This window comes from Bufo bufo, chromosome 5 (assembly GCF_905171765.1).
Source record: "Bufo bufo chromosome 5, aBufBuf1.1, whole genome shotgun sequence".
In the NCBI taxonomy this organism is placed as follows: Eukaryota; Metazoa; Chordata; class Amphibia; order Anura; family Bufonidae; genus Bufo; species Bufo bufo.
Genome location: NC_053393.1, coordinates 98,388,834 through 98,400,620, shown reverse-complemented (window position 1 = coordinate 98,400,620; position 11,787 = coordinate 98,388,834). Strand labels below are relative to the sequence as shown.

Sequence of the window (11,787 nt, the reverse complement as noted above, 5' to 3'; positions counted from 1 at the left end):
GCTCACGCTCGTCTGCAAGGGGCCTAAAGCTGCCGGCTGTGCTCACCAGAGCTCCAGTGAGTGCTGTAGCTCCCTGAAACATTTGATTGGCAGGGTGCCGGGACTTGGACCCCGCTGATGTAATCATGATGACTTCTAGGTCATCATAATCAATTTCTGGATTACCCCTTTAAGGCACAAGTTTGGCCCGCACACAGCTGACACCATATTGCATTGGTCAGGACTGGAGTTAACCATGATCTCAGATGCAGTGATCAATACTGATCTAAAGAGTTACTACAGCAGAGAGCGCCAAGAAAGGTCCCCTGGTCTGGAATGAACTGAAGCCATGCCCAAGGCAGACTTAATAAGTTTCCTGTCAATGTAAGGCTCTGTTCACATCCTGTTTTCATTACCAGTATCATATATGTACCAGGAAAACTCCGGGCACACACATTGAATGTATTTATTATATCCCTCCCCCCGGCCAAGAGTGTGACGTTTTATGCATGCTAGACTTGTCTATTGTGCAATAATAATAATAATAAAATAAATAAAGTTATCCTGTATGGTATATGCTTTTTTTTTTCTTCTACAAAATGATAATAAAACTATCTGACCTGTTAAGAAAAATGTTTTAATATATGCAAATGAGCCTCTAGGAGCAACGGGGGCGTTACCATTACACCTAGACGCTCTGCTTTCTCTGCAGCTGCTGCGCCTTCTGATTGACAGGGCTTGCGCAGTGCAGATCTTAGAGGGAAAAGCCTCCTGAGATCAACCGCATATATATTTATATGTGTACAAGATTTAGAGCAGAACTTTTCAATAACTCCTGAGAGGACTCTTAGGAGAAACAGTAAGAGTCCTGATTACCCCACACGCGCGCGCACAGTGATGGACAGCTCTCCCCGTTTCAGTATGTATACACAGTAAGCTGCCAATCATACTGTGTGGGCAGGGTCCTCAGGCGTCTCACCGTCTCTCCTAGGAGTCCTGGTCGGACTTACTCTCTGCACTCAGAGGACACCAGTCAGATTTGCTTAGTGTCATGTTGAGCATGCTATCTAATGTGGGGGCAGACTGTTATAAAGTCCTGTGGGAAAATTGTGCTCAACTTTACTCAAAACTTCAAGTGTGAAAGGAAGTGTTAAACGTCATCTTAAAAAAATATAAATAAATCTTAAGAAAATGACACCTTTACAAACACAAGGTTTATTTTTCCTTAGAGGGAGGATTTAGGTCTTCTAAATTAAAAGTGAAGGGTTTATCATAGCCCATAAGGTGCTGATAATCATTGGAATTGGGAAATAACATTGGATTTATCAGCATGGATTTCTTCTTTGCATAAAATGTGGTGAACATCTTGCTCACTCCAGGTACTTCAACATCTTCTGGGGAAAACTCCGTCCTTTTCTCTCTAAGAAATGCATTGTAAGTGATTGCAGTATAAAGGTCTCTCTCCTTGTTGTGATATAGGCGAACCACATAGCCCTTGGTCAACAAATGCAAAGTAACAGGAGTAATGAAGGTGAAGAATCCAACTATGCTGAAGAAAGCAATCTTCAATGGAAGACTGTCTACTCCGATGCCAGACTTTGCAAAAATCATTGGCAGAATAATTAAGCTGACCACGCTGGTAGAGTAGGAGAAGAACTTCACCCCTGTATGAATAATAAAGAGCAGATTAGTAACACACATATTCTAACTGTATATGTATATATCTGGCAGGTTTAACACTGAAGTCCCTTTAACCACTTAAGGACCACAGGTTTATACCCCCTAATGACCAGGCCCTTTTTTACAAATCGGCACTCCACAACTTTAGCGGTTTATTGCTCGGTCATGCAACTTACCACCCAAATGAATTTTACCTCCTTTTCTTCTCACTAATAGAGCTTTCATTTGGTGGTATTTCATTGCTGCTGACATTTTTACTTTTTTTGTTATTAATCGAAATTGAAAAAAAAAATTGCAAAAAAAAAAGACATTTTTCACTTTCAGTTGTAAAATTTTGCAAAAAAAACGACATCCATATATAAATTTTTCTCTAAATTTATTGTTCTACATGTCTTTGATAAAAAAAAAATGGCTTGGGTAAAAGTTATAGCGTTTACAAACTATGGTACAAAAATGTGAATTTCCGCTTTTTGAAGCAGCTCTGACTTTCTGAGCACCTGTCATGTTTCCTGAGGTTCTACAATGGCCAGACAGTAGAAACACCCCACAAATGACCCCATTTCGGAAAGTAGACACCCTAAGGTATTCGCTGATGGGCATAGTGAGTTCATAGAACTTTTTATTTTTTGTCACAAGTTAGCGGAAAATGATGATTTTATTTTAATTTTTTTTTCCTTACAAAGTCTCATATTCCACTAACTTGTGAGAAAAAATAAAAACTTCCATGAACTCACTATGCCCATCACAAAATACCTTGGGGTGTCTTCTTTCCAAAATGGGGTCACTTGTGGGGTAGTTATACTGCCCTGGCATTTTAGGGGCCCAAATGCGTGCAAAGTAGTTTAAAATCAAAATGTGTAAAAAATGGCCGGTGAAATCCAAAAGGTGCTTTTTGGAATGTGGGCCCCTTTGCCCACCTAGGCTGCAAAAAAGTGTCACACATGTGGTATTGCCGTACTCAGGAGAAGTTGGGCAATGTTTTTTGGGGTGTCATTTTACATATACTCATGCTGGGTGAGAGAAAAATCTTGGCAAAAGACAACTTTTCCCATTTTTTTATACAAAGTTGGCATTTGACCAAGATATTTATCTCACCCAGCATGGGTATATGTAAAATGACACCCCAAAAAACATTGCCCAACTTCTCCTGAGTACGGCAATAGCACATGTGTGACACTTTTTTGCAGCCTAGGTGGGCAAAGGGGCCCACATTCCAAAGAGCACCTTTCGGATTTCACCGGCCATTTTTTACAGATTTTGATTTCAAACCACTTCTCACGCATTCGGGCCCCTAAAATTCCAGGGCAGTATAACTACCCCACAAGTGAACCCATTTTGGAAAGAAGACACCCCAAGGTATTTCGTGATGGGCATAGTGAGTTCATGGAAGTTTTTATTTTTTGTCACAAGTTAGTGGAATATGAGACTTTGTAAGAAAGAAAAAATAAAATAAAATCATCATTTTCCGCTAACTTGTGACAAAAAATAAAAAATTCTAGGAACTCGCCAAAAGTTTCACACATGTGGTATCGCCGTACTCAGGAGAAGTTGGGAAATGTGTTTTGGGGTGTCTTTTTACATATACTCATGCTGGGTGAGAGAAATATCTCGGCAAAAGACAACTTTTCCCATTTTTTATACAAAGTTGGCATTTTGACCAAGATATTTATCTCACCCAGCATGGGTATATGTAAAATGACACCCAAAAACACATTGCCCAACTTCTCCTGAGTACGGCGATACCAGATGTGTGACACTTTTTTGCAGCCTAGATGCGCAAAGGGGCCCACATTCCTTTTATGAGGGCATTTTTAGACATTTAGATCCCAGACTTCTTCTCACGCTTTAGGGCCCCTAAAATGCCAGGGCAGTATAAATACCCCACATGTGAACCCATTTTGGAAAGAAGACACCCCAAGGTAATCAATGAGGGGCATGGCGAGTTCATAGAATTTTATTTTTTTTGGCACAAGTTAGCGGAAATTGATTTATTTTTATTTTTTTCTCAAAGTCTCCCTTTCCGCTAACTTGGGACAAAAATTTCAATCTTTCATGGACTCAATATGCCCCTCACGGAATACCTTGGGGTGTCTTCTTTCCAAAATGGGGTCACATGTGGGGTATTTATACAGCCTTGGCATTTTAGGGGCCCTAAAGCGTGAGAAGAAGTCTGGAATATAAATGTCTAAAAATTTTTACGCATTTGGATCCCGTGAGGGGTATGGGGAGTTCATGTGAGATTTTATTTTTTGACACAAGTTAGTGGAATATGAGACTTTGTAAGAAAAAAAAAACCATTTCCGCTAACTTGGGCCAAAAAAAATGTCGGAATGGAGCCTTACAGGGGGTGATCAATGACAAGGGGGTGATCAGGGAGTCTATATGGGGTGATCACCCCCCTGTCATTGATCACCCCCCTATAAGGCTCCATTCAGATGTCCGTATGTGTTTTGCGGATCTGATCCATGTATCCGTGGATCCGTAAAAAACATACGGACATCTGAATGGAGCCTTACAGGGGGGTGATCAATGACAGGGGGGTGATCAGGGAGTCTATATGGGGTGATCACCCCCCCTGTCATTGATCACTCCCCTATAAGGCTCCATTCAGTTGTCCGTATGTGTTTCCTGATCCGATCCATGTATCCGTGGATCCGTAAAAATCATACGGACATCTGAATGGAGCCTTACAAGGGGGTGATCAATGACAGGGGGGTCTATATGGGGTGATCAGGGGTTAATAAGTGACAGGGGGGGGGGGGGGTGTAGTGTAGTGGTGTTTGGTGCTACATATTACTGAGCTGCCTGTGTCCTCTGGTGGTCGATCCAAGCAAAAGGGACCACCAGAGGACCAGGTAGCAGGTATATTAGATGCGGTTATCAAAACAGCGTCTAATATACCTGTTAGGGGTTAAAAAAAATCGCATCTCCAGCCTGCCAGCGAACGATCGCCGCTGGCAGGCTGGAGATCCACTCGCCTACCTTCCGATCCTGTGAGTGCGCGCCGCCTGTGTGCGCGCGTTCACAGGAAATCTCGGCTCACGCGAGATGACGACAATCGGCGTTAGTGTGACCTGGGAGCGCCGCAGCGATGACGCCTTTCGGCGTTAGTGAGACGGGAAGTGGTTAAAAGCAACCTAGAACTTCGATCCAGAGAAAGCCAAAGACTAGGTGTAGAAAACATGTCTGCTCGCTCTGCTTTTCTAGGGTCTCCTGAATTGTATCCCATCATGCAACACAAAGATTCTGGCAGTATAATTATCCTCAGGATACGTCATCAGTATCTGATCAGCTGGGGTCCGACACTCGGGACCCCCACCGATCAGCTCACCAAGCACATCGCCGTACATAGTATAGTGGCTGTGCTTGGTATCGTGCTCAGCCCCATTCACTTCAATGGGGCTGAGCTGCTCCTAGGCCACGTGACACATGAACGTGTCTTTACTGGCCAGGGGAAAGCTATGAGAAGGTCGTGGTGCTACTGTGAGCGCTGGTACGTTCTCAAAACATCTGATTGGCAGAGGTCGGGGTGTCGGACCCCCACTGATCAGATACTGATGAACTATCCTGAGGATAGGCCATCAGTATACGTTTCATTGGGCAGTCATGTCTTTCCTGTATATCTAATACGAGACACTGCTGAAACACCATTACAGTGTGCAGGCAAAATGCCGATATACCAGATATTTACAGCAGTACAGACACCATATCTGCCCCCCAACACCTATGGCCGCCTGCACTTAGGGCAGAGTAGAGCCTATTCTCCACACTCCCTGTGAAAATACAGACATCAATGTCATCCCATATTCTATCTGCAATAAGAGGGGCATAAGATACTGCCAGGCACATTTAGGAGGGCTTATCTTTTAGGACAAAAGGGGATTAGGATTTTGAAATTCAACATGAAATTTCAATACCCTGTCTGGTCATTTACCGCATATAAAGGTCACATAGAAGCAGCTCTTCAATATTTTCCCAGTTGACTGGTGCTTGCACCCGCCACCTCCGTGTAAGGTTGGGGCTACAAGGTGACACCACATCATCCAGGATCCAACACCCGGACCCTTGGTGGCAGGTTGATGTCACAGTGTAGCCCCAGTCTTACACTGATGCTGCTCCACCTGCATGGAGGACCTCAAGTAGGATGTGGCAGACATATCAGCCAAGAACGTACCAAGCACTGCCGTTCCCAGGTTTCCAATGTAAACCAGTCTGTCCTCCTCATGGTTTACTGGAGTGGAGGACGTGCTGAGGAAACGAACAAACTTCACATCAGGTACAGAAACCTATTGTAGAGAAAGAAATAAAACGTTTGTGTCAGAGAAAGTCAAAGCCACAACATGCGTGACAGACAGGGAAGTGATGCTGGAAGTGGAAATTTAAAGGGGTTATCCCTAGTACAGGCCATCAATCATATATTAGCAGTAGTCAGACTCCCAGCACCCCCAGTGATCAGCTTTTGAACTGGTTCCTCCTCAGATCGTGGTACTTTTCATTGTGGCCGTTCAGAGTACTGCAGTTCTCTCCCATTCAGGTGAACGGCACAATACACAGTAAACAGTACTAAACCAAAATAATACAAATAAATGTGTATAATAGACATTCTGCCGGCCCAGGTTTTACTGTAAGGGCTCTTTCACACGAGCGGATCCTGTGCGGGTAATCTGCTGCGTTAATGAGGGCCAAGCCCCACTCCGGACAGCAGAGACACGGAGCAGTAACACGACTGATAATGCTCCGAGCCTCTCTGTGATCTATTTACTATAAAATCACCATCAGATAAAGTTGTCACCGTGATTTTGTAGTAAAAAGATCACAGAGAGGCAAAGAGCATTATCAATCATGTTACTGCTCCGTGTCTCTGCCGTCCGGAGTGGGGCTTGGCTGTCTTTCACGCAGCGGATTACCCGCACGGGATCTGCTCGTATGAAAGAGCCCTAAAGCCAACCACACACATAGGACAGCAATAAGCCAAATGCTTCTCTGGCTGATGATCAACTTTCCTGACTGCCCCATACATGTTGTTGTCCTTCATGTACCCCCATCTTCTGCCCTCCCCTGATACTACATTAAAGAGGACCTGTCACCTCGCCTGACATGCCTGTTTTAATAGCTATATACATTCCCCATGTAATAATAATTCTGGAGCATCTTTTCTTATGTCTCTATGTTGTGCCATTCCTTTGTTATTCCTACTAGAAGTTATGAATAAATTGCTAGCAGTCTGCAGTAAGGGTACGGAGCGGTGGTCACAAGTTGGGGGGGGGGGGGGGTGTACCTGCACCAGACTCACTATCCAATCAGTTGCCGTTTGCAGACTGAGCAGGTAACCCCCCTAACTGGTTACACCCCTCTGTACCCTTACTGGAGGCAAATAGCAGTTTATTCATAACTTCTGGTGTAAATAATAGAGGAATGGCACAACACAGAGCCATAAGAAGAGATGTAACAGAATTGTTATTACATGGGGGATGCATGAAGATATAAAACAGGCATGTCCGGAGAGGTCCTCTGTAAGGTTCTATCTATCTCATATATACATTGCTGCATCCTTCAGAATTCTCTAATTTCCGCATAAATTTGGCTTCCATCACATCAGATTTTTACAGAAGTCCTAAAAGTAGATAAAGATCATACAAATGAGTCAAAAGTATTAGACTTGGTAATTTATTTATTACGGAAAGTGTTCCAATATCTCACGTCTGTGAGTGGCAGAAGCATGCCGCCCTCTAGGGCGCAGGTACACAGTGCCCTCGGTCACCGCACCGTAGCGGCACTAGGATAGAAATGAATGGGGTCGCAGTGCAGCCACAGCCTCAGAATCTCCAGAAATGCAGCAGTGTTGGATTTGTTCCCATTATGGGGTCCCGTCAAATGAGTTAGTTCCGCTGTGACCCCATTCATTTCTCTGCTAGTACAACTAGACTCCAATGCTGGGGCGCGGGCCCCGTGGATCTGAACCCTCACCACCAGGCCTCATTTACATGACTGCATCCATTTTGCAGTCCGCAAATCACTGATCCACAAAATACAGAGGTGGTCCTAGTGCTGTCCACCCTCCCACCCCATACACATCAGTCTGTTTCCCAACCAATGTGCCTCCAGCTGTGGCAAAACTACAACTCCCAGCATGCCCGGACAGCCTTTGAGCTGGAGGCACACTGGTTGGGAAACACTGTAGTAGACGACAGTAGGCGCCCATATTAGGCAGGCCTTAGGGTAAGGTGATGATGAGGGGTCCTGATGCACACTCCATACTGCGGTCAGTACAGCACCAGAGGCTACCTGCTGCACACACCACGTGACGCGTAGAGATACAAGGTCAGCCTCACCTGACGCCCGGGCGGCGCTCTGCTCCGCAGGGACAGGGAGAAGACACACGTCCGTGCCCTCCCCAGACACAGCGTCCCGCGCAGCGCCCCCCATACTGGGCAGCCCACAGCATCCTCGTCCTCTGCGCCGCTGACCCGGATGTGGTGCGGCTGTCATTCAGCGCTGCCACCCGGATACATTAAAAGTGACCCGGAAGTGATAGAGTCCACCCCGTGACCCCGCTGCCTGGTTACGGCTGGAGCAACAATAAAGTCACATGACTGGCGGCTGCTGGGCGGGGTTTACCGCTGCCTGGGAAACATAGGGGCAGACGTGTCAACAGCCTAAATAGCGGAGAAGTCTATTAACCCTTTACAGACTGCTCCTCCACAAACATCCAGCAGTGTCCCCAATAAATCAGACTGCCAGCCCGGGGTGTCACATAAGCCGCATGAGCCTCCTCCCAACAGCCGCAGACTTCAGTGTTACATGGGATTTGCTGCGGTTTTCCCAGGAATTTGGGTGCAGAACACGCACTGAAATCAGTGTAGAAAGTCAACCATGTGAACACGTCCTCAGGGTATATTAAAGGGGTATTCTGGTTACATAACGTTAGCCGATATCCATAGGATAGGGAATAACTATTAGATCAGTGGGGGTCCTACCACGTGGGAGCCCCCAAAATGCGAAGCAGCTGGTCAGGCTTGTGCCCTGCCTCTCCATTCATTTCTATGGGAATTCTGCAGGGTAGGCTGAGCGGCTGCTTCATTCATTTCAGGGGGAATCCAAGGGGTATGGAGCCCACCGATCTAATAGTTATCCCTTATCTGGTGGATAGGGATCACTTTATATAACCGGAATACCCCTTTAACATCATACAAGGGATCCTCCACTTATGACCCCACTTTATTAGTCAGAGCTGCAAATGACTTCTGCTATGGCAGACAAGGCATAACTATGTACAGTCCTGCAGGGCCGGCTCCAGGTTCATTTGGGCCCTTGGGCGATAAAGCCTCAGTGGGCCCCCCTGTGCTAAGGCCCCTTGCAGACGAGCGTTCCTCCTGCAGCGAGTCCGCATCGCAGCACCCGGCCTGACCTCCCAGCACTGACGGGATTCACATAGCATTATATTGATTTATGATGCTATGTAACCCTTACAGTGCTGGAATGTATTAGATGACACTAAGAGCATTATGCCAGTGTTATCCAATACATTCCAGAACTTTAAGGGTTAGATCAATCAATATAATGCTATGTGACCTCCGGCAGCGCTGGGAGGTCAGGCCGGGTGCTGCGATGTGGACTCCTGCGGGAGGAACGCTAGTCTGCAAGGGGCCTAAGGGCTCTTTCACATGAGCGGATGCCGTGCGGGTAATCCGCTGCGTGAAAGAGTGCCAAGCCCCGTCCCGGACAGCAGAGACACGGAGCATTAACATGATTGATAATGCTCTTTGCCTCCCTGTGATCTTTTTACTACAAAATCATGGTGACAACTGTATCTCACTGTGATTTTGTAGTAAAAATGTCACAAAGAGACTGTCACCCTTAATTTAAGGGGGGCAGGGTCTAATTGAGAGGGCTGGGTAAGGGTGACAGGGTATGATTAAGGGGGGCAATGGACTGGCCCTGGGTGACACTGGGTATGATTAAGAAGGGCAGGGGACTGGGTAAAGGTGACAGGGTATGATTAAGGGGGGCAGTGGACTGGCCCTGGGTGACACTGGGTATGATTGTACTTGTTTGCACTTAAATTATCTGTAATTTAAAAAATCTGTTTGTTACAAAGATTGTTTTCCTCTTTGTGTATGTTTAGGTGAACTGGGGGCGGTGGGGGGGGGCACAAGATTAGTTCGCACAGGGCGCCTGAATACCTAAGGCCAGCCCTGATCAGAACGTTGTATTTGGGCCTGGAATTCCCGTTCTTCTGGAGTAACAAGGAAACCTGGCATCAGGACATTGTATTAGGGCTTGGGCAGGGGCGTAGCTAGAAATGCATGGGCCCCATAGCAAAAAAAATTATGGGCCTGTGCCATCCAAAGATCCCCCTCCCCTAAACAGTGCCATCCACAGATCTCCCCCTAAACAGTGCCATCCACAGATCCCCCCCTAAACAGTGCCATCCACAGATCCCCCCCTAAACAGTGCCATCCACAGATCCCCCCTAAATAGTGCCATCCACAGATCCCCCCCTCCCCTAAACAGTGCCATCCACAGATCTCCCTCCCCTGAACAGTGCCATCCACAGATCTCCCCCTAAACAGTGCCATCCACAGATCCCCCCTAAACAGTGCCATCCACAGATCTCCCCCCTAAACAGTGCCATCCACAGATCCCCCCTCCCCTAAACAGTGCCATCCACAGATCCCCCCTAAACAGTGCCATCAACAGATCCCCCCTAAACAGTGCCATCCACAAATCCCCCTCCCCTAAACAGTGCCATGATGGCACTGTTTAGGGGAGGGGGGATCTGTGGATGGCACTGTTTAGGGGGGATCTGTGGATGGCACTGTTTAGGGGGGAGATCTGTGGATGGCACTGTTTAGGGGAGGGGGGATCTGTGGATGGCACTGTTTAGGGGGGATCTGTGGATGGCACTGTTTAGGGGGGGGAGCTGTGGATGGCACTGTTTAGGGGAGGGGGGATCTGTGGATGGCACTGTAGGGGGATCTGTGGATGGCACTGCCATCCACAGATCCCTCTACAGTGCCATCCACAGATCCCCCTCCCCGACGCTCACAGCAGTATATTTATAAACTAATCAGTAACTACTTTAACTTTAATCATTGCTGATTTGGATATCTTACTTTGTCTTAGCTCCGGTAATAGCAGGCAGTGCGGGGGGCGGCGCTCACTCACTGACGTCACGCGCCTGCTCCTCCCACTAGGCGGCGCAGGCGCGTGACATCAGTGAGTGAGCGCCGCCCCCCGCACTGCCTGCTATTACCGGAGCTAAGACAGAGTAAGATATCCAAATAATCCAAGTAAAGAGCTCAGCAATGAGCAATGATTAAAGTTAAAGTAGTTACTGATTAGTTTATAAATATACTGCTGTGAGCGGCGTGGCCCTGTATATTCTAACCCCCAGGCAAGCGACCCTGTCACCATTGGAACGCCTGTGGGTTAGAATATACCATCGGATTTGAGTTTTTACGATCTCACTGAGCTCGTAAAACTCAGATCCGATGGTATATTCTAACCCCCAGGCAAGCGTCCCCGTCACCATGGGAACGCCTGGGGGTTAGGGCCGGCGCCGCCTGCAGCGCACAAGTATTGTAAACTACCCGGGCCAGGGCTTTACTCATTATCTCCTGGGGGGCCCCATGGGCCCCCCTGACTTAGGGGCCCGGTCGCAATTGCGACCGCTGCGACCCCTATAGCTACGCCACTGGGCTTGGGACTCTCCTCTAAGAGCTAAAACTGAGAGCTGCTTTGTATGAGCATCCCTGACTCAGTCAGACTTAGGTCACCCTTCTATTACAGGGACAGCCATTCATCCGAAATGAAATACCTGGCTGGATGTGGATGGTCGAGGCTTCCCCCAGCAAAATCAGCTGCTTTCTGGAGATGTTGAGAGAACATCAGCTGATGACTCCAGCGGCCACATTTTCAGTGAACAAGGAGTTAAGGAGTGAAGAGCTCCTTTAACTTAGGGGTTTGCTACGAGGTCTGAAATAATTTAGGGTTCTGGTCAGAGGTTAGAATACATTTTTTGGCTTGGTTTGGGTCTGAATTAATTCAGAGGTCAGGTCTGGGGTCCCAATTACATATACAGCAAGCTGTAATGCACAGTGTGCTCTGACTGCTTTTTCCTGCTTC

At 47.0% G+C, this 11,787-nt stretch overlaps 1 protein-coding gene across 1 annotated transcript; it reads right to left on the bottom strand.

Annotated features, from left to right (window-relative positions):
• Positions 1 to 1,174: 1,174 nt before the first annotated feature.
• LOC121002406 (transmembrane protein 70, mitochondrial-like) lies at positions 1,175 to 11,273 on the bottom strand. Its single transcript, XM_040433864.1, has 4 exons — positions 11,253 to 11,273; positions 7,992 to 8,141; positions 5,834 to 5,945; positions 1,175 to 1,643 (listed from the first exon to the last, which is right to left on the bottom strand). The coding sequence occupies exons 1-4, from the start codon at positions 11,271 to 11,273 to the stop codon at positions 1,195 to 1,197; spliced, it is 732 nt and encodes a 243-aa protein (XP_040289798.1). The 3' UTR covers positions 1,175 to 1,194.
• Between the last annotated feature and the right edge of the window lie 514 nt (positions 11,274 to 11,787).

What these genes read in the sequence shown, in the direction of transcription:
- LOC121002406 (XM_040433864.1), bottom strand. Translation starts at nt 11,273, where the DNA reads ATGAGTAAAGCCCTGGCCCGG. An exon ending in TGAGTAAAGCCCTGGCCCGG is followed by an intron (nt 8,142 to 11,252) that starts GTAGTTTACAAT and finishes GCTGAATGACAG; the next exon opens with CCGCACCACATCCGGGTCAG. An exon ending in CCTGGGAACGGCAGTGCTTG is followed by an intron (nt 1,644 to 5,833) that starts GTACGTTCTTGG and finishes TTATTCATACAG; the next exon opens with GGGTGAAGTTCTTCTCCTAC.